This window comes from Bombina bombina, chromosome 7 (assembly GCF_027579735.1).
Source record: "Bombina bombina isolate aBomBom1 chromosome 7, aBomBom1.pri, whole genome shotgun sequence".
Taxonomy (NCBI): domain Eukaryota; kingdom Metazoa; phylum Chordata; class Amphibia; order Anura; family Bombinatoridae; genus Bombina; species Bombina bombina.
Window position 1 is genome coordinate 348,356,355 of NC_069505.1, and position 27,944 is coordinate 348,384,298.

The 27,944-nt window shown below is 42.1% G+C and overlaps 1 protein-coding gene across 1 annotated transcript in view; it reads right to left on the reverse strand.

The window, feature by feature from the left end:
- Window positions 1-27,944, reverse strand: part of NISCH (nischarin) — a 670,823-nt gene that overhangs the window by 158,756 nt on the left and 484,123 nt on the right. The window contains 2 exon segments of the mRNA XM_053721022.1: window positions 26,581-26,734; window positions 27,345-27,510. Of these exon segments, the coding sequence (XP_053576997.1) occupies window positions 26,581-26,734; window positions 27,345-27,510 (320 nt within the window).

Consider the following 27,944-nt stretch of genomic DNA (forward strand, 5'->3'; position numbering starts at 1 on the left):
TACCACCCGGAGGCAGCCTCTTTTAGACCAGTGTGCTTTTCACAGAAGAAAACTTTCCTTAAGTATATCAGTCTGATCCCGCCAAGTAAGGTCAGTCCAGCCCCGAAATACCAGGCAATTCTCCTCTGAACAAGGAACATGACAACCCCAGACGATCGTTTCGGCCTCCTATGGGCCTCGTCAGTGAGGTGCAGCCACGTTCCTCTAAGCACACTGGGCAAGGAGTCCACGTCTGGTTTCCCCCAACACCCATAGGGAGACTTCCCCAGGGTTATAATAATTTGCATACAAAGAGAGAAGCGCTCTACCAGGAATGAACAACAGCTCAGTGGCTTGTTCTATGGCGATTTACCACCCGGAGGCAGCCTCTTTTAGACCAGTGTGCTTTTCACAGAAGAAAACTTTCCTGAAGTATATCAGTCTGATCCCGCCAAGTAAGGTCAGTCCAGCCCCGAAATACCAGGCAATTCTCCTCTGAACAAGGAACATGACAACCCCAGACGATCGTTTCGGCCTCCTATGGGCCTCGTCAGTGAGGTGCAGCCACATTCCTCTAAGCACACTGGGCAAGGAGTCCACGTCTGGTTTCCCCCAACACCCATAGGGAGACTTCCCCAGGGTTATAATAATTTGCATACAGAGAGAAGCGCTCTACCAGGAACGAACAACAGCTCAGTGGCTTGTTCTATGGCGATTTACCACCCGGAGGCAGCCTCTTTTAGACCAGTGTGCTTTTCACAGAAGAAAACTTTCCTGAAGTATATCAGTCTGATCCCGCCAAGTAAGGTCAGTCCAGCCCCGAAATACCAGGCAATTCTCCTCTGAACAAGGAACATGACAACCCCAGACGATCGTTTCGGCCTCCTATGGGCCTCGTCAGTGAGGTGCAGCCACGTTCCTCTAAGCACACTGGGCAAGGAGTCCACGTCTGGTTTCCCCAACACCCATAGGGAGACTTCCCCAGGGTTATAATAATTTGCATACAAAGAGAGAAGCGCTCTACCAGGAACGAACAACAGCTCAGTGGCTTGTTCTATGGCGATTTACCACCCGGAGGCAGCCTCTTTTAGACCAGTGTGCTTTTCACAGAAGAAAACTTTCCTGAAGTATATCAGTCTGATCCCGCCAAGTAAGGTCAGTCCAGCCCCGAAATACCAGGCAATTCTCCTCTGAACAAGGAACATGACAACCCCAGACGATCGTTTCGGCCTCCTATGGGCCTCGTCAGTGAGGTGCAGCCACATTCCTCTAAGCACACTGGGCAAGGAGTCCACATCTGGTTTCCCCCAACACCCATAGGGAGACTTCCCCAGGGTTATAATAATTTGCATACAAAGAGAGAAGCGCTCTACCAGGAACGAACAACAGCTCAGTGGCTTGTTGTATGGCGATTTACCACCCGGAGGCAGCCTCTTTTAGACCAGTGTGCTTTTCACAGAAGAAAACTTTCCTGAAGTATATCAGTCTGATCCCGCCAAGTAAGGTCAGTCCAGCCCCGAAATACCAGGCAATTCTCCTCTGAACAAGGAACATGACAACCCCAGACGATCGTTTCGGCCTCCTATGGGCCTCGTCAGTGAGGTGCAGCCACATTCCTCTAAGCACACTGGGCAAGGAGTCCACGTCTGGTTTCCCCCAACACCCATAGGGAGACTTCCCCAGGGTTATAATAATTTGCATACAAAGAGAGAAGCGCTCTACCAGGAACGAACAACAGCTCAGTGGCTTGTTCTATGGCGATTTACCACCCGGAGGCAGCCTCTTTTAGACCAGTGTGCTTTTCACAGAAGAAAACTTTCCTGAAGTATATCAGTCTGATCCCGCCCTATGGGTGATGGGGGAAACCAGACGTGGACTCCTTGCCCAGTGTGCTTAGAGGAATGTGGCTGCACCTCACTGACGAGGCCCATAGAAGGCCGAAACGATCGTCTGGGGTTGTCATGTTCCTTGTTCAGAGGAGAATTGCCTGGTATTTCGGGGCTGGACTGACCTTACTTGGCGGGATCAGACTGATATACTTCAGGAAAGTTTTCTTCTGTGAAAAGCACACTGGTCTAAAAGAGGCTGCCTCCGGGTGGTAAATCGCCATAGAACAAGCCACTGAGCTGTTGTTCGTTCCTGGTAGAGCGCTTCTCTCTTTGTATGCAAATTATTATAACCCTGGGGAAGTCTCCCTATGGGTGATGGGGGAAACCAGACGTGGACTCCTTGCCCAGTGTGCTTAGAGGAATGTGGCTGCACCTCACTGACGAGGCCCATAGGAGGCCGAAACGATCGTCTGGGGTTGTCATGTTCCTTGTTCAGAGGAGAATTGCCTGGTATTTCGGGGCTGGACTGACCTTACTTGGCGGGATCAGACTGATATACTTCAGGAAAGTTTTCTTCTGTGAAAAGCACACTGGTCTAAAAGAGGCTGCCTCCGGGTGGTAAATCGCCATAGAACAAGCCACTGAGCTGTTGTTCGTTCCTGGTAGAGCGCTTCTCTCTTTGTATGCAAATTATTATAACCCTGGGGAAGTCTCCCTATGGGTGATGGGGGAAACCAGACGTGGACTCCTTGCCCAGTGTGCTTAGAGGAATGTGGCTGCACCTCACTGACGAGGCCCATAGGAGGCTGAAACGATCGTCTGGGGTTGTCATGTTCCTTGTTCAGAGGAGAATTGCCTGGTATTTCGGGGCTGGACTGACCTTACTTGGCGGGATCAGACTGATATACTTCAGGAAAGTTTTCTTCTGTGAAAAGCACACTGGTCTAAAAGAGGCTGCCTCCGGGTGGTAAATCGCCATAGAACAAGCCACTGAGCTGTTGTTCGTTCCTGGTAGAGCGCTTCTCTCTTTGTATGCATATCTTGTACATTAGATGTAAAAAGAATAGCAATAGATAATGCATAAATACTAATGGACTCTGCATGTAAAAGTTTATCATGATAACTTATTACAAACCATAGCTAAAGATAAAATTCATAATATTAAAATAAATTAACTTAGCTTTGGTAGGACTGATATCAGTCATCAGGAATCCAACAGTATTTTCTGATACAGGAACAGTTTTTGGAATATCTTGCAATATGTAATAGAAAAACAACACATAAAGCAAAATTATCAAATTCCTTAAATGACAGTTTCAGGAATGGGAAAAAATGCAAACAGAACAAGCCTCTAGAAACCAGAAGCAACTAAAAAGTGAGACTTAAATAATGTAAAAAAACTGGCGCCAAGTATGACGCCCACATATTTTTTGGCGTCAAAAACGTCTGTAATAAACACGAGAGTCAAAAATGATGCAACTACGACGCCGGGAATTACGTCATTGACGTCAGACAAACGTCAATCTCGCGCCAAAAATGATGCAATAAATTCTAGCATTTTTTGCACCCGCAAGCCTAACAGCCCGCAATTTAAAGGAAAAAAGGCAATTGAAAATTTTAGGTAAGAAAAATATTTCATTCATATGCATTTTCCCAAAAAAAGAAACTGACAGTCTGAAAGAAGGAAAATAAACTGATTGACTTGAATCATGGCAAATATAAGTATAAAACATATATTTAGAACTTTACATATAAAGTGCCAAACCATAGCTGAGAGTGTCATAAATAAAATAAGACTTACTTACCCAAAGACAATCATCTACATAAAGTAGATAGCCAAACCAGTACTGAAACGAGAATCAGTAGAGGTAATGGTATATACGAGTATATAGTCGATCTGAAAAGGGAGGTAGGAGAAGAAATCTCTACGACCAGGGCCGGACTGGGACCAAAAAACATAATTTATGTAAGAACTTACCTGATAAATTAATTTCTTTCATATTAGCAAGAGTCCATGAGCTAGTGACGTATGGGATATACATTCCTACCAGGAGGGGCAAAGTTTCCCAAACCTAAAAATGCCTATAAATACACCCCTCACCACAAGAAATGTAAGTCTTCCAAACTCGATAATAAATCATTCTAGAGACAGATTTACGAGCCTGTAACATAGTATTAATCACTGAGTCAGAGAAACCTCTATGACTAAGAATCAAGCGTTCAATCTCCATACCTTCAAATTTAATGATTTGAGATCCTGATGGAAAAATGGGCCTTGAGATAGAAGGTCTGGTCTTAACGGAAGTGTCCAAGGTTGGCAACTGGCCATCCGAATGAGATCCGCATACCAAAACCTGTGAGGCCATGCTGGAGCCACCAGCAGTACAAACGAACGCTCCATTAGGATTTAAACCAATACTTGTTGCGCTAAAGTTTCCAACCAAAAAAGATGAAACAGCTGCAACATCAGCCAAAGAAATTGCAGGCCTAAGAAAAGGACCTGAAAATAAAATAATTTTCCTTAGAAAAGATACAAGTTTCCCATCTAAAGGATCTTTAAAATAAATACTATTTTCCATAGGAATAGTAGTACGTTTAGCAAGAGTAGAGATAGCCACATTAACTTTGGGGGTCTTTTCCCAAAACTCCAAACTACTGCTGGCAATTTTACAATTTTAAAACCTTAAAGAAAGTACATTTGTTAGTGTCAATATCTGATGAAGGATATTCTGAATGAGATAAATCATCATCAGAGAAGGATAATTCAGTATGTTGTCGGTAATTTAAAAATTCATCAACTAAATGAGAAGTTTAAAAAAGACCTTTACATTTTATTAAAAGGCGGGATGGCAGACAAAGCCTTCAGAATAAAAATAGAAAAATATTCTTATAAATTCCCAGGTATATCTTGTACATTAAATGTTAAAAGAATAGCAATAGACAATGCATTAATACTGATGGACATTTTTTCTGCATGTAAAAGTTTATCATGATAACTTTTTACAAACCATAGCTAAAGATAAAAATTCATAACATTAAAATAAATGAACTTAGCTTTGGTAGGACTGATATCAGTCAGCAGGAATCCAACAGTGTTTTCTGATACAGGAACAGCTTTAAGATATCTTGCAAATGTAAGAGAAAAAACAACATTTAAAGCAAAATATCAATTAAAAAAATGCAAACAGAATAAGCCACTGGAAACCAGAAGCAAAATGAAATAAAGACTTAAATAATGTCAGAAATCTGGCGCCAAGTATGACGCCCACAACTGACAAAATATTTTTTGCCGCCAAAAAACGTCTACAACAAACACGAGAGTCATAGATGACGCAACTACGTGAAAAATCTCGGCGCCAACTAAGACGCCGGAAATGACGAAATGACGTCAACAAACTTAATTCTCGCGCCAAAAAGTCTCGCGCCAAGAATGACACAATAAATTATAGCATTTTGTGCTCCCGCGAGCCTAACAGTCCGCAATTTAAAAAGAGAGTCAATTTGAAAATTTCAGGTAAAAATGTTTTTGTTTTTTTTTTTAAAATATGCATTTCCCAAAATGAAACTGACAGTCTGCGAAAAGGAAATATACTGATTAAAGGGCCATAATACCCAAATGTTTAAACACTTGTGTGCAGCATAGCTGTAAAAAGCTGATTAGAAAATATCACCTGAACATCTCTATGTAAAAAAGAAAGATATTTTACCTCAAAAGTTCCTCAGTAGCCACCTCCCATTGTAAAGGATTTCTAAGCAGCATATTAGTATGTCTGTCCCGGGACAACTGAAAGGATGAGCTTCGTGCACTCTCATATTATGGGAACAGCATTTTAATCCTAAAATTACTCCATGAGTAATTCTTGGATTCACACCAATGAAGATATTTGCGCCATATCTTATGGTAGATTTTCCTGGTTACAGGCTTTCGTGCCTGTATTAAGGTATCAATGACTGACTCGGAGAAGCCACGCCTTGATAAAATCAAGCATTCAATCTCCAGGCAGTCAGTCTCAGAGAAATTAGATTTGGATGATTGAAAGGACCTTGTAGTAGAAGGTCTTGTCTCAGAGGCAGAGGCCAAGGTGGAAAGGATGACATGTCCACCAGGTCTGCATGCCAGGTCCTGCGTGGCCACGCAGGCTCGATCAAGATCACCGATGCTCTCTCCTGTTTGATTTTGGCAATCAGTCGAGGGAGCAGAGGAAACGGTGGAAACACATAAGCCAGGTTGAAGAACCACGGTGCTGCTAGAGCATCTATCAGCGTCGCTTCTGGGTCCCTGGACCTGGATCCGTAACAAGGAAGCTTGGCATTCTGGCGAGACGCCATGAGATCCAATTCTGGTGTGCCCCAACGATGAACCAATTGAGCAAACACCTCCGGATGGAGTTCCCACTCCCCCGGATGAAAAGTCTGACGACTTAGAAAATCCGCCTCCCAGTTCTCTACACCTGGGATATGGATCGCTGATAGATGGCAAGAGTGAGTCTCTGCCCAGCGAATTATCTTGGAGACGTCTAACATGGCTAGGGAGCTCCTGGTCCCCCCTTGATGGTTGATGTAAGCCACAGTCGTGATGTTGTCCGACTGAAATCTGATGAACCTCAGGGTTGCTAACTGAGGCCAAGCTAGAATAGCATTGAATATTGCTCTTAACTCCAGAATATTTATTGGGAGGAGTTTCTCCTCCTGAGTCCACGATCCCTGAGCCTTCAGGGAATTCCAGACTGCACCCCAACCTAGAAGGCTGGCATCTGTTGTTACAATTGTCCAATCTGGCCTGCGAAAGGTCATACCTTTGGACAGATGGACCCGAGAAAGCCACCAGAGAAGAGAATCTCTGGTCTCTTGATCCAGATTTAGCAGAGGGGACAAATCTGTGTAATCCCCATTCCACTGAGTGAGCATGCATAATTGCAGCGGTCTGAGATGTAGGCGCGCAAATGGCACTATGTCCATCGCTGCTACCATTAAGCCGATCACTTCCATGCACTGAGCCACCGAAGGGTGCGGAATGTAGTGAAGAACACGGCAGGAATTTAGAAGCTTTGATAACCTGGACTCCGTCAGGTAAATTTTCATTTCTACAGAATCTATCAGAGTTCCTAGGAAAGAAACCCCTGTGAGGGGTGATAGAGAACTCTTTCCCTCGTTCACTTTCCACCAATGCGACCTCAGAAATGCCAACACTATGTCCGTATGAGATTTGGCAATTTGGAAGTTTGACGCCTGTATCAGGATGTCGTCTAGATAAGGGGCCACTGCTATGCCCCGTGGTCTTAGGACCGCCAGAAGAGACCCCAGAACCTTTGTAAAAATTCTTGAGGCTGTAGCTAACCTGAAGGGAAGAGCCACAAACTGGTAATGCCTGTCTAGAAAGGCAAACCTTAGGAACCGATGATGATCTTTGTGAATCGGTATGTGAAGGTAAGCATCCTTCAACTCCACTGTGGTCATGTACTGACCCTCCTGGATCATAGGTAGGATTGTCCGAATAGTTTCCATTTTGAACGATGGAACTCTGAGGAATTTGTTTAAGATCTTTAGATCCAAAATTGGTCTGAAGGTTCCCTCTTTTTTGGGAACCACAAACAGATTTGAATAAAATCCCTGTCCTTGTTCCATCTGTGGAACTGGATGGATCACTCCCATTATTAGGAGGTCTTGCACACAGCGTAAGAATGCCTCTTTCTTTATCTGGTTTACAGATAATCTTGAAAGGTGAAATCTCCCTTGTGGGGGGGAAGCTTTGAAGTCCAGAAGATATCCCTGAGATATGATCTCCAACGCCCAGGGATCCTGAACATCTCTTGCCCACGCCTGGGCGAAGAGAGAAAGTCTGCCCCCTACTAGATCCGTTGACGGATAGGGGGCCGTTCCTTCATGCTGTCTTAGAGGCAGCAGCAGGCTTTCTGGCCTGCTTGCCTTTGCTCCAGGCCTGGTTAGATTTCCAGGCCGGCTTGGATTGCGCAAAAGTTCCCTCTTGTTTTGTAGCAGAGGAAGTTGATGCTGCACCTGCCTTGAAGTTTCGAAAGGCACGAAAATTAGACTGTTTGGCCCTGTCCTGAGGAAGGGTATGACCCTTACCTCCAGTAATGTCAGCAATAATTTCCTTCAAACCAGGCCCGAATAGGGTCTGCCCCTTGAAGGGAATGTTAAGTAATTTAGACTTTGAAGTCACGTCAGCTGACCAAGATTTAAGCCATAGCGCCCTACGCGCCTGGATGGCGAATCCAGAATTCTTAGCCGTTAGTTTAGTCAAATGAACAATGGCATCATAAACAAAAGAATTAGCTAGCTTAAGTGTTCTAAGCTTGTCAAGTATTTCAGTCAATGGAGTAGCTGTCTGAAAGGCCTCTTCCAGAGACTCAAACCAGAACGCCGCAGCAGCAGTGACAGGAGCAATGCATGGATAAAACCTTGTTGAATAAACATTTTCTTAAGGTAACCTTCTAATTTTTTATCCATTGGATCTGAAAAAGCACAACTGTTCTCGACAGGGATAGTGGTATGCTTTGCTAAAGTAGAAACTGCTCCCTCCACCTTAGGGACCGTCTTCCATAAGTCCTGTGTGGTGGCGTCTATTGGAAACATTTTTCTAAGAATAGGAGGGGGGGAAAACGGCACACCGGGTCTGTCACACTCCTTAGTAATAATTTCTGTAAACCTTTTAGGTATTGGAAAAACGTCAGTACACACTGGCACCGCGTAGTATTTATCCAGTCTACACAATTTCTCTGGCACTGCAATTGTGTCACAGTCATTCAGAGCAGCTAAAACCTCTCCAAGCAACACCCGGAGGTTCTCAAGCTTAAATTTAAAAGTAGACATATCTGAATCAGGTTTCCCCGAGTCAGAGACGTCACCCACAGACTGAAGCTCTTCCTCAGCTTCTGCATATTGTGACGCAGTATCAGACATGGGCCTTAAAACATCTGCGCGCTCTGTATTACGTCTAACCCCAGAGCTATCGCGCTTTCCTCTGAATTCAGGAAGTCTGGCTAATACCGCTGACAGGGTATTATCCATGATTGCCGCCATGTCCTGCAAAGTAATCGCTATGGGCGTCTTTGATGTACTTGGCGCCATTTTAGCGTGAGTCCCTTGAGCGGGAGTCAAAGGGTCCGACACGTGGGGAGAGTTAGTCGGCATAACTTCCCCCTCGTCAGAATCCTCTGGTGATAATTCTTTTAAAGATAACAGCTGGAGAGCAGGAAGAGAGATGCAGTCAATGAGCAGTGTTTTAGCCACATCTTAGACATTCCAGGGGACAAACGTCTGAAACATCTTGTCAGCTGGACTCAGCGCTGTTGGGAGACGTTGATGGAGATAGAAGAGCCGCGATAGTGAGACTAGTTGTGCGGCCCGACTGCTTATACTAGACCTGCCATATACATGCTCCGAGAATACATATATCTACAACCCATCGGAAAACCAGAGACCGGTTTGCGACTCCGGAGGGTCGGGGCTCCGCTCCGGAGCCGTTACAGCAGTCTTGAAAGTCTCCGGAGGCATATGCAGCAGGGGACTCACCTGATCCGATGCAACTGTCGGATTGAGGCATTCTGAAGAGGTGAGCGAAGGTTGGGGATAATCCTAGGGGAGAACCCCTGTCTGGCCAGCGCTAAATAGTGAGAGAGGAGACAGAGCTGGAGAGAGACACAATAGATTAAACAGCGAGGAAAAGTCAGTGGCGCGAAAAGACGCCATTTTGGGGATAACCTTACACACTGCAGCATATAACGGCCTTACCGGTGGTGACAGTTTTGACTCAAATAAATACACTTGATGAGTGAGAATAGTGGGAATAAGGGCAGATTACAGCGGAGGGCTCCTGACACTTTAAATACTGCTTATAGTCAGAAAGACCTCTGATCAGAGTAACGAGTGGAATGCTCTTTCCTCACTATTATAAGCGGAACACACAAGTCAGATAATATATAAACCCCACAGAGTACAAGCAATACACATGAAAGATCACTCAGTGAACATCAGGACAGAGCTGTAGACAGGAAGACCTGTCATATTGGACTGTGCACATAGACTGCAGCTCACATAGTGGCTGGATAGTTAAATATAAAGTTCACAACACAACTGCAGAGCCTGACCACAGAGATTCAGCAGGCCAGTGGGTTAGGAGCTCTTCTGTTGATCCATTTGCACAAAACTGAGCCACTGGGATGTTAAAGAAATTAAAGATGTAAAGTTGTGTGTTAGAGTGGTCCAACAATAACGCATAGATCAAGATAAATTAGTACAGATGTAAGCAGAATAGTGCCTTTTCCACCTCACACTATTTGTCCCTCATGATATCACATATATATATATATATATATATACCATCTAAAGCACTCCAAGAAGAAAGGGATGTAAGATAAATATATGGAATCACGCCCCTAACCATATAGAGGAGGAGGGTTTTGAAAAGTGAACTCAATATTATAACTTTCAATACGTCAAAGGACGTCAAGAGATCCTGGTTTTTATTATCTCCTGCAAGACTAAATTGCCTAATTGACCCACGGAAGGTGGAGACCTGAAGAGATATTCATAATGTCGACCAGGAAAGGGAACAAGGCGGATAAGGTGTTGAAGTCCACATCTATGGAGGCATTCTTTAGAACACCCAGAATCCATAAAGGTAAAGAGCTGCTCTCAAATGAAGTTGAGGAAGATCCTGAATCTGAAATTGAGGGAGATCTTGAGGACATGACCCCTGTGACTAAGGCGGACCTCCATGCCTTGGTATCCAAACAGGATATTGCGTCCAACTTCGATAAACTCTGGGAAAAGATGGATAGCTTCCAAGAAACAATTACTAACAGTCTCACTGATATCAAAACTGAGATCTCAGAACTAGGGACTCGGGTGGATTCCTTAGAAAATGCAACCGATGAAATGAGCGAAGAAATGGCTGAAGTATCCCAAACACTGACAACTCAACAACAAACAATAATAGAGCTGGAAGAGAAAATTGAGGACATCGAAAATAGGAGCAGAAGATCTAATATTCGACTTAAAGGGGTTCCCGAGACAATCGGAACCGAAGACCTATATGAATACCTCCAACAGCTATTCAGAGCAATATTGGGAAATCCAAATAGAAAGAGCCCATAGGGCCCTCAGAGCAAAGCCTAAACCAGAGCAACCCCCGAGAGATGTGATACTTAAGCTTCTGAGATATCCTGACAGAGAAAAAATATTAACAGCTGCCAGACATAATCCCACGTTTAAATTCCAGGGTAATGTTATCCAGTTTTTCCAGGATCTCAGCATCAAGACCCTGCAAAGAAGATTTACCCTCCGACCGCTCACCCTCCTCCTCAGAAAACACCACATTCCATACAGATGGGGTTTCCCCTTTGCCCTGCATGTTGTGAGGAATGGCAGAACAGCCACGATCAAGACCACAGCAGAAATACCTGATATTTGCAAATTCTTGGAGCTGGATCCGCCAGAAATTGTAGAGGGGGACACAACAGCAGGCTCTTCGGAACCCTCTAACTCTCAAGCAAAACCTCAGAGACCAAGATGGAAAAAAGTTACTAAAAAGAAAGCTAAAACCTGAGACTCAGATATAACAGAACAGTAACCCACTTGAAAGATTTTTATTTTCCTGATATAGGAACATGAGCTATAGAGGAAGATTCTTAACCTCACGACAAAGAGAGGGGTTAAGACGGCACTAGGCCTAAAGATCTACTGTATGTTCATCAATACTTATATGATATTTATTATTGTGGTTTTTGTTGTGACCACGTACGGAACACACACCGTGGTGGTATTGACACATGTTGTGTAGTACACTATTTTACAATGTTATGTTATTAGTTATATTAATGTTTATATTTTCTTTGTTGTTTGGAGTCACGGGATGCCTTACACGCATACAGAGCTCATCAATTATGAGTAGATCGGCGAGATTCTGGGAGAGGTCTCATCAGATGGTGATTAAGGTACCCTTAGAATTTTTAATTGTCTGTAAGAATAGAGTAGAATACAACCATACCTTTAAGAATGTCATTACCTAGAATTACATTACTCTCACACAACGCGAGAGGCCTTAACACTGACATAAAAAGAAGGAAAGCAATGACTAATTATAGGCGACTGAAGGCTAATGTAGTTTTCCTTCAGGAAACACATTTCCTAAACTCCACCATACCAAAATACTGGGCAGAGGATTTCCCACAGCAATTCCATTCCACGACAGACTCCAAAAAAAGAGGAGTTTCCATTCTTATCCATTCTTCCATTCCCTTCACACACAAAGAAACAATAGCAGATAAGGAAGGCAGACACCTCCTGGTGTCTGGTCAAATAGGAGGAATAGACATACTCTTCTGTAATGTGTATGCTCCAAATGAGCAACAAGACAAATTCTTCCAAAACATATTTCACCTGCTGACTGATTGGTCTAGGATGCGTATAGTTCTAGCAGGAGACTTTAACATAGACATACAAGCATTAACAAAAGACACGGCCAATTTGCAATCTAAAAAGAAACAACGACAGAGAGGGGTAGCTAAAAACATAGGGGGGTTGCTTGAGCAGCACACACTGCAGGACACTTGGCAGATACTCCATGGGGATGCTAGAGCACACAACAGCTACACGAAGATAGACTATATATATACACAAGTCAGATACTCCAACCAATATTACAACATATAGATATTCTTCCCTGTGTATGGTCAGACCATTCAATCACTAAACTCAATTTAGGTGACCTGTTAGACCCAAAGAGAACGAAATCCTGGACATATGACCCATCTTGTATCAAAAACCCGATCATCAAGGATAAAATCCTTAAAGATCTAGAAGAATATTGGCGGATTAATCTCGATACCACAAACAATCGTATCATACCATGGGCGGCACATAAGGCAGTGATTAGGGGCGTACTGATTAAAGAAAAGACAACAGCTAGGAAACAATACACCCTTCTTCTGAGGCAGCTATACTCGGAGATTACTTCATTAGAGAAGACACATAGAATAACTAAATCCCAAGATACATTGACACAACTGATAAACACTAAAAATAAGTTACAAGCCATATTAAATGAATAATCCGTAAAGGCGGCACACAGATTGAAAACAAACTACTTTATTTTCTCCAACAAACCAGATAAATACCTAGCGAAAAAAATTAGAGACAATTATCAGGCACTATCAATACCAAACATACAGAACTCAAAAGGTCATATGACATCCCACCCACAGGAAATTGTGGACACATTTGCTCAATTTTATAGTGAATTGTACGATGGGACTAAAGTGCAACATTCCCCCCTGACGGCCAAACTATTTGACTCTTTTCTACACAAAGCAAACCTGAAACCAATTACTGAGGCAGATAGAGAAATCCTTAATGCCAAAATTACCTATGCAGAGGTCCGAGCAGCTATCAAAGATCTTAAGCCAAGCAAAGCCCCGGGCCCAGATGGTTTCCCGGGGGAATATTATAAAGCTTTCAGGGATATTCTACTGCCTCACCTAGTAGTATTTGCCAACCACATTATGGAAGGGGGAGATATACCTATAGAACTGCTTCAGGCTAGGATAGTGGTGATACCAAAACAGGGGAGGGACCCCCATTTTTGCGCTAATTATAGACCGATTTCCCTTATCAACCAGGACCTTAAAATAGTTACAAAAATCTTAGCCAACAGGCTGAAACACATCCTACCCTCAGTCATACATCCTGACCAAGTCGGATTTGTTAAGGATAGGGAAGCCCCTGATAATATTCGAAGGATGGTATCGGTCATTGACTTTCTTCGGGATAGGGGGATGCCTTCTCTGATCCTATCTTTAGATGCGGAGAAGGCATTCGACTGGGTTGATTGGAAATACATGCTACGATTGCTGACATTAATGGTATTTAAGGGACGGTTTATGAACGCTATTGAGGGATTATATTCGACACCCACAGCCCAGGTCAGAGCAATTGGACATCAGTCAGAGACCATACATATACTCAATGGCACACGGCAGGGATGTCCTCTGTCACCCTTGTTTTTTGCGCTTTGCATAGAACCCTTTGCTGCATATATACGTAACTGCCCGGATATCTGGGGACTAGAGGTAGGGACGATACATCATAAGATTACTTTGTTCGCAGATGATGTGCTACTAACCATTTCGAAACCACTGATCTCATTGCCACATGTATATCAGGCCATACAATTATTTTCTCAGATATCAGGTTATAAAATTAATGTGGACAAATGTGAAGCACTTCCCCTGTCGATACCTAAGCACACCATTAAGACGATTGAGACAAATTTTGATTTCAAGTGGGTTTCAGATGGGCTAAAATACCTCGGGATAAAATTGACTACTCACTCTTCCAAGTTATACGCCGCAAATTACCTTCCCATATACAAGGCAATTAGATCAGACTTGGGAAAATGGAGGAAGATGGGTTTTTCTTGGTATGGGAGACTATCTGCCGTCAAGATAACGATTTTGCCCAGAATCCTCTATCTATTTAGGGTCCTCCCAATTAAAGTCAATAACTTAGATTTAGATAATCTTTAACGAGACATACATAGATTCTTAAGGGACAACAAACACCCTAGGATTCCACATCAAATTCTGACGAGACACAGGCAATTGGGGGGGGTGGGGGCCCCCAACTTACATGACTACTATAAAGCAGCTAGACTGGCGCAAGACTCAATACTTGCGAGAAGACAGAAAGATGTTCTCTGGCCTGCCTTAGAGGCTGCTATGGGGGGGATGGAGGAACCCGATGATATCCTTTGGGGTATTGTAAAGAATAAAGACACAATGATTTATCAAAACAAAACTACACAATTGACCAGGCAACAATGGACTAAGATACAAAGGATAGGGAAGCTGATGCCTAAACAATCCCTAATGATACCATTAAAATATTTGATAAATGAGGAATTTATATACCATATAAAGAAATGGGAAAACAAAGGCCTATAAATGGTGGCAGATATGCAGTCACAAGGTAAATTATTGACCTTTACACAACTTAGACAGAAGTTAGAGCCTATTCAGATACAATGGTTCCTCTACCTACAGGTCATTTCAGCTATACAATCATATATCAACAGGGCCAAGACACATAGTCAAAGGACGACTCTCGAAAACTTATGCTCAGCAGCCATTAGACCCAAGAAAGCAATTTCTAGATTATACATATCACTACAAGAAGATAACAATGTAACTAAATCTACACTGCTGCTAAACTGGGAGGAGGATATTGCTGGAGAGTATGCGATTGACAAATGGAATGATATATTCTATTACGCTAGTAAAGGCCTTATGAGCGCAGACCTTAGAGAGAACGTACTGAAAACAACCTTTAGATGGTACTTAACACCTGTGAAAACATCTCATATGACACCGGGAAACTCTAGACTTTGCTATAGAGGGTGTGGGGTCAGGGGATCATATCTCCATATGTGGTGGGAATGCCCTAGAGTCCAAACCATTTGGCGAAAATTGTCTTTATTGCTGAGCACCCTGCTAACCGAACAGATCTCGCTCACACCAGCCCAGGCGTTGTTGCACGAGACGGTCCCAAGATTAAACCCACACATAAACACTTTTATTCAAATTTTATGTACCACTACAAGAATAGCTATAGCTAAATATTGGAAAAGCGAGATACCGACGTGGACAGAGGTCCTTAATAGAATACAACTGGTTTATTTAATGTACGAGACAGCAGCATATATACAGGACACAGGGCCTACGTTCCAGAAGATCTGGTTTTACTGGATAATTAAAGAGGGTGCAGAAATAAGGTAGGAGGAAAAACAGGGACTCCTTTAGAGGAAGATAGTCGCTGATCTGACACGAGATATTATTTAAGATAAGGAAAATTGATGAGGAAGCTACTAATAGCAATATAAGTGAGATATAAGGCGTGAGGTATCCGTAACTCCATTCGTTTAATTTGTTATGTTACGAGAGATGTTGAGTTTTGTTTATCTGTTCTAATTAGTTTAACGATAATGCTAAAGTTATGTGAATCTGACCCCCCATGACTAGTTACTTCCAACATAGAGTCATATATCTACGGATGTATAAAAGAAGTAATGGAAGGAAAAATATGTAAAGGGGAGAAACCTCCATATACTCTGAGACAGACTACAGCAAAGGTAGCAGCTTAATTTAATTGGAGATATCTTATGGACATGAGGATATAGATAAATACAGAGGGTTTTATTGGACATTCTGCTCAAGGAACTGCCTTCAGCTGAGAACCATTCGTACCTCATTATTTAAGTATGAGTAAGGTACTCTTTATCATGCAGCTGAATGTCTTTCTCTGTTTTTTTTTGTGTTTTTCTTTTTTTTTCTTTGTGCTTGCTTAAAGGGACACTGTACCCAAAATTTTTCTTTCGTGATTCAGATTGAGCATGAAATTTTAAGCAACTTTCTAATTTACTCCTATTATCAAATTTTCTTCATTCTCTTGGTATCTTTATTCGAAATGCAAGAATGTAAGTTTAGGTGCCGGCCCATTTTTGGTGAACAACCTGGGTTGTCCTTGCTGATTGGTGGATAAATCCATCCACCAATAAAAAAAGTGCTGTCCAGAGTACTGAAACCAAAAAAAAGCTTAGATGCCTTCTTTTTCAAATAATGATAACAAGAGAACAAAGAAAAATTGATAATAGGAGTAAATTAGAAAGTTGCCTAAAATTGCATGCTCTTTCTGAATTACAAAAGAAAAAATTTGGGTACAGTGTCCCTTTAATGTATGTTACATGTAATGTATCTGAAGTGTAAAGAGGAGGTTTGTGGTTGAATAAAAAATATTTTATCTAAAGATAACAGCTGATCTTTATTGTTTAAAGTGAAATCAATACATTTAGTACACATTCTCCTATGGGGTTCCATCATGGCTTTTAAACATAATGAACAAGGAGTTTCTTCTATGTCAGACATGTTTATACAGACTAGCAATGAGACTAGCAAGCTTGGAAAACACTTTAAATCAAGTTAACAAGCAATATATAAAAAAAAAAAACGTTACTGTGCCTTTAAGAGAAACAAATTTTGCCAAAATTTGAAATAACAGTGAAAAAAGGCAGTTAAACTAACAAAATTTTTACAGTGTATGTAACAAGTTAGCAGAGCATTGCACCCACTTGCAAATTGATGATTAACCCCTTAATAAAAAAACAGATTAACAAAACGAAAAATATGTTTTTTAAACAGTCATAACAACTGCCACAGCTCCTACTTTTGAAGCCTTTTGAGCCCTTCAGAGATGTCCTATAGCATGCAGGGGACTGCTGAGGGAAGCTGAATGTCACAGTTTGTAATTTTTACTGCACCAACTATAACTTTTATACTATAACAGTGGAAAGCCTCAGGAAACTGTTTCTAGGCAAAAATAAAGCCAGCCATGTGGAAAAAACTAGGCCCCAATAAGTTTTATCACCAAAGCATATATAAAAACGATTAAACATGCCAGCAAACGTTTTATATTGCACATTAATCAGAGTATATACCTCTGATAGCAAGCCTGATACTAGTCGCTATTAAATCACTGTATTTAGGCTTTAACTTACATTAATCCGGTATCAGCAGCATTTTCTAGCAAATTCCATCCCTAAAAAAACTTAACTGCACATACCTTATTGCAGGATACCCTGCACGCTATTGTCCCTCTGAAGTTACCTCACTCCTCAGACATATGTGAGAATAGCAGTGGATCTTAGTTACTTCTGCTAAGATCATAGAAAAACGCAGGCAGATTCTTCTTCTAAATGCTGCCTGAGATAAAAACAGAATTTATGCTTACCTGATAAATCACTTTCTCCAACGGTGTGTCCGGTCCACGGCGTCATCCTTACTTGTGGGATATTCTCTTCCCCAACAGGAAATGGCAAAGAGTCCCAGCAAAGCTGGCCATATAGTCCCTCCTAGGCTCCGCCCACCCCAGTCATTCGACCGACGGACAGGAGGAAATATATATAGGAGAAACCATATGGTACCGTGGTGACTGTAGTTAGAGAAAATTATTCATCAGACCTGATTAAAAAACCAGGGCGGGCCGTGGACCGGACACACTGTTGGAGAAAGTAATTTATCAGGTAAGCATAAATTCTGTTTTCTCCAACATTGGTGTGTCCGGTCCACGGCGTCATCCTTACTTGTGGGAACTAATACCAAAGCTTTAGGACACGGATGAAGGGAGGGAGCAAATAAGGTTACCTAAACGGAAGGCACCACAGCTTGCAAAATCTTTCTCCCAAAAATAGCCTCCGAAGAAGCAAAAGTATCAAATTTGTAAAATTTGGCAAAAGTGTGCAGTGAAGACCAAGTCGCTGCCTTACATATCTGGTCAACAGAAGCCTCGTTCTTGAAGGCCCATGTGGAAGCCACAGGCCTAGTGGAGTGAGCTGTGATTCTTTCAGGAGGCTGCCGTCCGGCAGTCTCATAAGCCAATCGGATGATGCTTTTAAGCCAAAAGGAAAGAGAGGTAGAAGTCGCTTTTTGACCTCTCCTTTTACCAGAATAAACAACAAACAAGGAAGATGTTTGTCTGAAATCTTTTGTAGCCTCTAAATAGAATTTTAGAGCACGGACTACGTCCAAATTGTGTAACAAACGTTCCTTCTTTGAAACTGGATTCAGACACAAAGAAGGTACAACTATCTCCTGGTTAATATTTTTGTTAGAAACAACCTTAGGAAGAAAACCAGGCTTAGTACGCAAAACCACCTTATCTGCATGGAACACCAGATAGGGCGGAGAACACTGCAGAGCAGATAACTCTGAAACTCTTCTAGCAGAAGAAATTGCAACCAAAAACAAAACTTTCCAAGATAGTAACTTAATATCTATGGAATGTAAAGGTTCAAACGGAACCCCTTGAAGAACTGAAAGAACTAGATTTAGACTCCAGGGGGGAGTCAAAGGTCTGTAAACAGGCTTGATCCTAACCAGAGCCTGAACAAATGCTTGAACATCTGGCACAGCTGCCAGTCTTTTGTGTAGTAAGACAGATAAAGCAGAGATCTGTCCCTTTAGCGAACTTGCAGATAATCCTTTCTCCAAACCTTCTTGTAGAAAGGGAGAGAATCTTAGGAATTTTTATCATATCCCATGGGAATCCTTTGGATTCACACCAACAGATATATTTTTTCCATATTTTATGGTAAATCTTTCTAGTTACCGGTTTTCTGGCCTGAACCAGAGTATCTATCACAGAATCTGAAAACCCACGCTTCGATAGAATCAAGCGTTCAATCTCCAAGCCGTCAGCTAGAGGGAGACCAGATTTGGATGTTCGAATGGACCCTGAACAAGAAGGTCCTGTGTCAAAGGTAGCTTCCATGGTGGAGACGATGACATATTCACCAGGTCTGCATACCAAGTCCTGCGTGGCCACGCAGGAGCTATCAAGATCACCGAGACCCTCTCCTGATTGATCCTGGCTACCAGCCTGGGAATGAGAGGAAACGGTGGAAATACATAAGCTAGGTTGAAGGTCCAAGGTGCTACTAGTGCATCTACTAGAGTCGCCTTGGGATCCCTGGATCTGGACCCGTAGCAAGGAACCTTGAAGTTCTGACGAGACGCCATCAGATCCATGTCTGGAATGCCCCATAATTGAGTTATTTGGGCAAAGATCTCCGGATGGAGTTCCCACTCCCCCGGATGGAATGTCTGACGACTCAGAAAATCCGCCTCCCAGTTTTCCACACCTGGGATGTGGATCGCAGATAGGTGGCAGGAGTGATCCTCCGCCCATTGAATTATTTTGGTCACTTCTTTCATCGCCAGGGAACTCCTTGTTCCCCCCTGATGATTGATTTACGCAACGGTCGTCATGTTGTCTGATTGGAACCTTATGAATCTGGCCTTTGCTAGCTGAGGCCAAGCCCTGAGAGCATTGAATATCGCTCTCAGTTCCAGAATGTTTATCGGGAGAAGAGACTCTTCCCGAGACCATAGACCCTGAGCTTTTAGGGATTCCCAGACCGTGCCCCAGCCCACTAGACTGGCGTCGGTCGTGACAATGACCCACTCTGGTCTGCGGAAGCTCATTCCCTGGGACAGATGGTCCAGGGTCAGCCACCAACGGAGTGAATCTCTGGTCTTTTGATCTACTTGAATCATTGGAGACAAGTCTGTATAATCCCCATTCCACTGTTTGAGCATGCACAGTTGTAATGGTCTTAGATGAATTCGTGCAAAAGGAACTACGTCCATTGTTGCAACCATCAACCCTACTACTTCCATGCACTGCGCTATGGAAGGACGAGGAACAGAATGAAGCACTTGACAAGAGCTTAGAAGTTTTGATTTTCTGACCTCTGTCAGAAAAATCCTCATTTCTAAGGAATCTATTATTGTTCCCAAGAAGGGAACTCTTGTCGACGGAGACAGAGAACTTTTTTCTATGTTCACCTTCCATCCGTTTGATCTGAGAAAGGCTAGAACGATGTCCGTATGAGCCTTTGCTTTTGACAGGGACGACGCTTGTATTAGAATGTCGTCCAAGTAAGGTACTACTGCAATGCCCCTCGGTCTTAGAACCGCTAGAAGGGACCCTAGCACCTTTGTGAAAATCCTTGGAGCAGTGGCTAACCCGAATGGGAGGGCCACAAACTGGTAATGCTTGTCCAGAAAAGCGAACCTTAGGAACTGATGATGTTCTTTGTGGATAGGAATATGTAGGTACGCATCCTTTAGATCCACGGTAGTCATAAATTGACTTTCCTGGATAGTGGGTAGAATCATTCGAATGGTTTCCATCTTGAACGATGGTACCCTGAGAAATTTGTTTAGGATCTTCAAATCCAAAATTGGTCTGAAAGTTCCCTCTTTTTTGGGAACTACGAACAGATTGGAATAAAATCCCATTCCTTGTTCCTTTATTGGAACTGGGTGTATCACTCCCATCTTTAACAGATCTTCTACACAATGTAAGAATGCCTGTCTCTTTATTTGGTTTGAGGATAAGTGAGACATGTGGAACCTTCCCCTTGGGGGTAGTTCCTTGAATTCCAGGAGATAACCTTGAGAAACTATTTCTAGCGCCCAGGGATCCTGAACATCTCTTGCCCAAGCCTGAGCAAAGAGAGAGAGTCTGCCCCCCACTAGATCCGGTCCCGGATCGGGGGCTACTCCTTCATGCTGTTTTGTTAGCAGTGGCAGGCTTCTTGGCCTGCTTACCCTTGTTCCAGCCTTGCATCGGTTTCCAGGCTGGTTTGGGTTGTGAGGCATTACCCTCTTGCTTAGAGGATGCAGAATTAGAGGCCGGTCCGTTCCTGAAATTGCGAAAGGGACGAAAATTAGACTTATTTTTAGCCTTAAAAGACCTATCTTGTGGAAGGGCGTGGCCCTTTCCCCCAGTGATGTCTGAAATAATCTCTTTCAATTCTGGTCCAAATAGAGTTTTACCTTTGAAAGGGATGTTAAGCAATTTTGTCTTGGATGACACATCCGCTGACCAAGACTTTAGCCAAAGCGCTCTGCGCGCCACGATAGCAAACCCTGAATTTTTCGCCGCTAATCTAGCTAATTGCAAAGCGGCATCTAAAATAAAAGAGTTAGCCAATTTAAGTGCGTGAACTCTGTCCATAACCTCCTCATATGGAGTCTCTCTACTGAGCGACTTTTCTAGTTCCTCGAACCAGAACCACGCTGCTGTAGTGACAGGAACAATGCACGAAATTGGTTGTAGAAGGTAACCTTGCTGTACAAAAATCTTTTTAAGCAAACCTTCCAATTTTTTATCCATAGGATCTTTGAAAGCACAACTATCTTCGATAGGAATAGTAGTGCGTTTGTTTAGAGTAGAAACTGCCCCCTCGACCTTAGGGACTGTCTGCCATAAGTCCTTTCTGGGGTCGACCATAGGAAATAATTTCTTAAATATAGGGGGGGGGACAAAAGGTATGCCGGGCTTTTCCCACTCCTTATTTACTATGTCCGCCACCCGCTTGGGTATAGGAAAAGCGTCGGGGTGCACCGGAACCTCTAGGAACTTGTCCATCTTGCATAATTTCTCTGGAATGACCAAGTTGTCACAATCATCCAGAGTAGATAACACCTCCTTAAGCAGTGCGCGGAGATGTTCTAATTTAAATTTAAATGTCACAATATCAGGTTCAGCTTGATGAGAAATTTTTCCTGAATCTGAGATTTCTCCATCTGACAAAACCTCCCTCATGGCCCCTTCAGATTGGTGTGAGGGTATGACAGAACAATTATCATCAGCGCCCTCCTGCTCTTCAGTGTTTAAAACAGAGCAATCGCGCTTTCTCTGATAAGTAGGCATTTTGGATAAAATATTTGCTATGGAGTTATCCATTACAGCCGTTAATTGTTGCATGGTAATAAGCATTGGCACACTAGATGTACTAGGGGCCTCCTGCGTGGGCAAAACTGGTGTAGACACAGTAGGAGATGATGTAGTATCATGTTTACTCCCCTCATCTGAGGAATCATCTTGGGCAATTTCATTATCTGTGGCAGTACTGTCCTTACTTTGTTTGGACGCTATGGCACAATTATCACATAAATTTAAATGGGGAGACACATTGGCTTTCATACATATAGAACATAGCTTATCTGAAGGTACAGACATGTTAAACAGGCTTAAACTTGTCAACAAAGCACAAAAACGTTTTAAAATAAAACCGTTACTGTCTCTTTAAATTTTAAACAGAAAACACTTTATTACTGAATATGTGAAAAAGTATGAAGGAATTGTTCAAAAAATACCAAAATTTCACCACAGTGTCTTAAAGCATTAATAGTATTGCACACCAAATTTCAGAGCTTTAACCCTTAAAATAACGGAACCGGAGCCGTTTATAAATTTAACCCCTATACAGTCCCAGCTATAGCCTTTGCTGAGACCCAACCAAGCCCAGAGGGGAATACGATACCAATTGACGCCTTCTAGAAGCTTTTCCAGCAATTTTTAGATCCTCACACATGCATCTGCATGCCCTGCTCTCAAAAAACAACTGCGCAGTAATGGCGCGAAAATGAGGCTCAGTCTATAACTAGGAAGGCCCCCTGACTGGAAAAGGTGTCTAACACAGTGCCTGCCGTTTAATAAACGTTCCCCAAGTTTATAAATGCAAATTGTCAGCCTAAATATGAATAAAATGCCCAAATAAAGCAATCGATTTAGCCCATAAAAATGTCTACCAGTTTTTTAGCCCATAATAAGCCCTTTATTCTGTTTGGCTTACCGGTCCCCATGAGGGGGAATGACAGCCTTCCAGCATTACATGGTCTTGTTAGAAATATGGCTAGTCATACCTTAAGCAGAAAAGTCTGCTAACTGTTTCCCCCAACTGAAGTTACTTCATCTCAACAGTCCTATGTGGAAACAGCAATCGATTTTAGTTACTGTCTGCTAAAATCATCTTCCTCTCACAAACAGAAATCTTCATCCTTTTCTGTTTCAGAGTACATAGTACATACCAGCACTATTTTAAAATAACAAACACTTGATAGAAGAATAAAAACTACATTTAAACACCAAAAAACTCTTAACCATCTCCGTGGAAATGTTGCCTGTGCAACGGCAAAGAGAATGACTGGGGTGGGCGGAGCCTAGGAGGGACTATATGGCCAGCTTTGCTGGGACTCTTTGCCATTTCCTGTTGGGGAAGAGAATATCCCACAAGTAAGGATGACGCCGTGGACTGGACACACCAATGTTGGAGAAATAGTACACTCCGGTACCATTTAAAAACAATAAACTTTTGATTGAAGAAAAAACTAACTATATTTTACCACTTTCCTCTTACTACCTCCAGCTATGTTGAGAGCTTGCAAGAGAATGACTGGATATGGCAGTTAGGGGAGGAGCTATATAGCAGCTCTGCTGTGGGTGATCCTCTTGCAACTTCCTGTTGGGAAGGAGAATATCCCACAAGTAATGGATGATCCGTGGACTGGATACACCTAACAAGAGAAAGAAAACATACTTACCAAAAGACACTCATCTACATATAGCAGATAGCCAAACCAGTACTGAAACAAGAATCAGTAGAGGTAATGGTATATAAGAGTATATCGTCAATCTGAAAAGGGAGGTAGGAGAAGAATCTCTACGACCGATAACAGAGAACCTATGAAATAGATCCCCGTTAGGATGACCATTGCATTCAATAGGTAATACTCCCTTCACATCCCTCTGTCATTCACTGCAATCTAAGAGGAAAACCGGGCTTCAGCATACTGAGAAGCGCATATCAACGTAGAAATCTAGCACAAACTTACTTCATCACCTCCATAGGAGGCAAAGTTTGTAAAACTGAATTGTGGGTGTGGTGGGGGGTGTATATATAGGCATTTTGAGGTTTGGGAAACTTTGCCCCTCCTGGTAGGAATGTATATCCCATACGTCACTAGCTCATGGACTCTTGCCAATTACATTAAAGAAACATTCTCGCCACAAGAATGATGCAATAAACATAAGCATTTTGCGACCTCGCAAGCCTAATTTTGCCCACGAAAATTTAATGAAAAAGCAGTCAATTTGAAAAAAGACTATACCCCAGGTAAGAACAATAAGTCCAAATTGGGCCAAAGTGTCAATATTTTGAAAAAGATTTTTTATTATTTTCCTCAAGTATACAAAAACAAGAATCATATATAACATGAGATAACAATCAGCACAAAGTGTCAATATTTTGTGTGGCCACCATTATTTTCCAACACTGCCTTAATCCTCTTGGGCATGGAGTTCACCAGAGCTTCACAGGTTGCCATTGGGGTCCTCTTCCACTCCTCCATGAGGACATCATGGAGTTGGTGGATGTTAGAGACCTTATGCTCCCTCACCTTCCGTTTGAGGATGCCCCACAGATGCTCAATACGGTTTAGGTCTGGAGATGTTTGACCAGTCCATCACCTTTACCCTCAGCTTCTTTAGCAAGGCAGTGGTCATCTTGGAGGTGTGTTTGGGTTCGTTATGTTTGAATACTGCCCTGCGGCCCAGTCTCCGAAGGGAGGGGATCATGCTTTGCTTCAGTATATCACAGTACATGTTGTCCCTCAATGAACTGTAGCTCCCCAGTGCTGGCAGCACTCATGCAGGCCCAGACCATGACACTCCCACCACCATGCTTGACTGTAGGCAGGACACACTTGTCTCTGTACTCCTCACCTGGTTGCCGCCACACACGCTTGACACCATCTGAACCAAATAAGTTTATCATGGTCTCATCGGACCACAGGACATGGTTCCAGTAATCCATGTCCTTAGTCTGCTTGTCTTCAGCAAACTGTTTGCAGGCTTTCTTGTGCATCATCTTTAGAAGAGGCATCCTTCTGGGACGACAGACATGCAGACCAATTTGATGCAGCGTATGGTCTGAGCACTGAAAAGCTGACCCCCCACCCCTTCAGCAGCAATGCTGGCAGCACTCATACATCTATTTCCCAAAGACAACCTCTAGATATGACGCAGAGTACGTGCACTCAACTTCTTTGGTTGACCATGGCGAGGCCTGTTCTCATTGGAACCTGTCCTGTGAAACCGCTGTATGGTCTTGCCCACCGTGCTGCAGCTCAGTTTCAGGGTCTTGGCAAACTTCTTATAGCCTAGGCCATCTTTGTGTAGAGCAACAATTCTTTTTTTCAGATCCTCAGAGTTCTTTGCAATGAGGTGCCATGTTGAACTTCCAGTGACCAGTATGACAGAGTGTGAGAGCGATAACACCAAATTTAACACACCTGCTCCCCATTCACAACTGAGACCTTGTAACACTAACAAGTCACATGATACCGGGGAGGGAAAATGGCTAATTGGGCCCAATTTGGACATTTCCACTTTGGGGTGTACTCACTTTTGTTGCCAACGGTTTAGACATTAAATGGCTGTGTGTTGAGTTACTTTGAGGAGACAGCAAATTTACACTGTTATACAGGCTGTACACTCACTACTTTACATTGTAGCAAAGTGTCATTTCTTCAGTGTTGTCACATGAAAAGGTATAATAAAATATTTACAAAAATGTGAGGGGTGTACTCACTTTTGTGAGATACTGTATATAAAAATACACACACACACATATATATATATATATATATATATATATATATATATATATATATATATATATATATATATATATATATATATATATATATATATATACGCCCAAATTAAAGCTATAGAGTTTCTAAAAATAAAGATACTTACCAATAGACACTCATCTACCAGCAAACAGCCAATATAAAGCCAAACCAGTACTAAGACAAATCAGTAGATGTTATGAAATAGGAGTATATTGTAGATCCATAGAAGGAGGCAAAAGTCAATTCCCTGCGACCAATTATCAAGGGTTTGTAAAAGATTTACCATGAGGCGAAAAAAAGTGCCACAAACCATGCCCCATATACATCCCTCTGACAAGTAGTGTACTTTGAGTGGAAAACAGGCCTCAAAATAGACTAAGAACCCCTTTCTTTTTGACCACCTCCAGAGGAGGCAAGTAAATACTTATTTACCTGTGAGTTGGGAGGTTTTTTTTATAGAGTTCTTGTGGTTTGAGAATGTTTGCCTCCTCCTAGTGGTAGGGAAGAGTAATTCCCAGGAGTAATGGATCATGGACTCATACCACCTGTATGAAAGAAACCAAAACAAAGACACAGGCAGAGAAGATTGTGACTCAAAGGCAGGAAAAATTAGTATTTTTTAATAATTTTATTTAAATTTACAAAAAAAAAAAAGTTTGGATTTTGTACCTGTATCTAAAAACTATTAGGCACCAAAATATATTGATACCTACCTAACGGCTTCTTATGCAAGTGTTTAGCAGAATCATCCAACAGGAAGTAAATTGCTTTTGTTGACAGCAAAATACAAGAAGTCATTTCCAAGTCAGGTGCTGTATAAAATATGACAGATGACCAAGCTAGGTGTTTCAATTCTTCATTCTCAACCTATAAAATACAATAAAACCTGTATAATTTTTTTTAAAGGAACATTCTAATTAAAACTTCCATTGCTCTAATTCTATAGTCCACACTATTTTTTTGCAGAACTTTCCCTTGCAAAGGGGATAAACACATAGCTGACGTCCTGCTTAAGACTTGAAAATTATATTGCAGCTCATGTGCAAGAAATGGGTGGTGATTGACAGCAACATGTGCATAACTCCTAATATTTCCCTTGGAGGCTATATAGGGCAGGGAGGTGAGAGGGATTTGGGGCTCTGGCCCAACTGTGTTTTGTGGGTGGAGACACTACAGGAGGGCTGAGGCCATGGGTATGTTTTGGATGTTGCTAGATTTTTCATGGGTGGAGTCGGTGAAATCCCTGGAAGCTAGGACATTAGCCCTGAAGGTGGAAGCTGCAGGAGGGAGATAGCGTCAGACCTTCCAACTGGTGAATCCCAGAAAATTGGGGACCTTGGGAGGTATATGAAAGTGTATGCCTTTCCTATCTCACAAGGATATTTTATTACTTACAATTACAACCTTCAGATAACACAGTTAGATTAGTTTATTAAAAAAATAATATTATTATTCTAGAAAAATACAAATTCAATACCTCCGCAACACTGCTATGGAAGAATTCTACAATTTGGTGTCCCTTCAATTCAGAAACAAAATAAAGAGACGGTAATGCCTGAAGATGAAAAGGAATCTGATTTTCTTCAGTTAATTTTTGAAGTAAACTCTCAGAGGAGTACACTGTAGATAATGTCACCTGAGGACTTTAGAAAAAAATAAATATTAGTTTACAAAGAGTCAATGATAAAATAAAACATACCATTATGACACACTTTTAACATGAAATCACTATTTGCTTAAAATGTATGTGAACTGAAGCTGTGTGATCACAGATGTTACTCTATATAACAAAAATATGCTGTTGTGAAAATGGGAATGGTGATTCAGTCTCTGAAATATGTTTCACAGGCAAAATACTCTTTCTGTACAAGTAAAAATAAATTTACCAGTATAGCAATGGTCTTACAGATGTATAGTTAAAACTATAGTAATGTAATCTAGTAGTAATGCCCTCCTATCTAGATGAGAAATAGAGGAAACCCAAGACAGTCACAAAGGTTATCCACTGCTGTTATGATAACAACTTTAGCTTCAGAAAGTTAAGATTATCAAAATAGAACAAATTAAAAGGGATAGT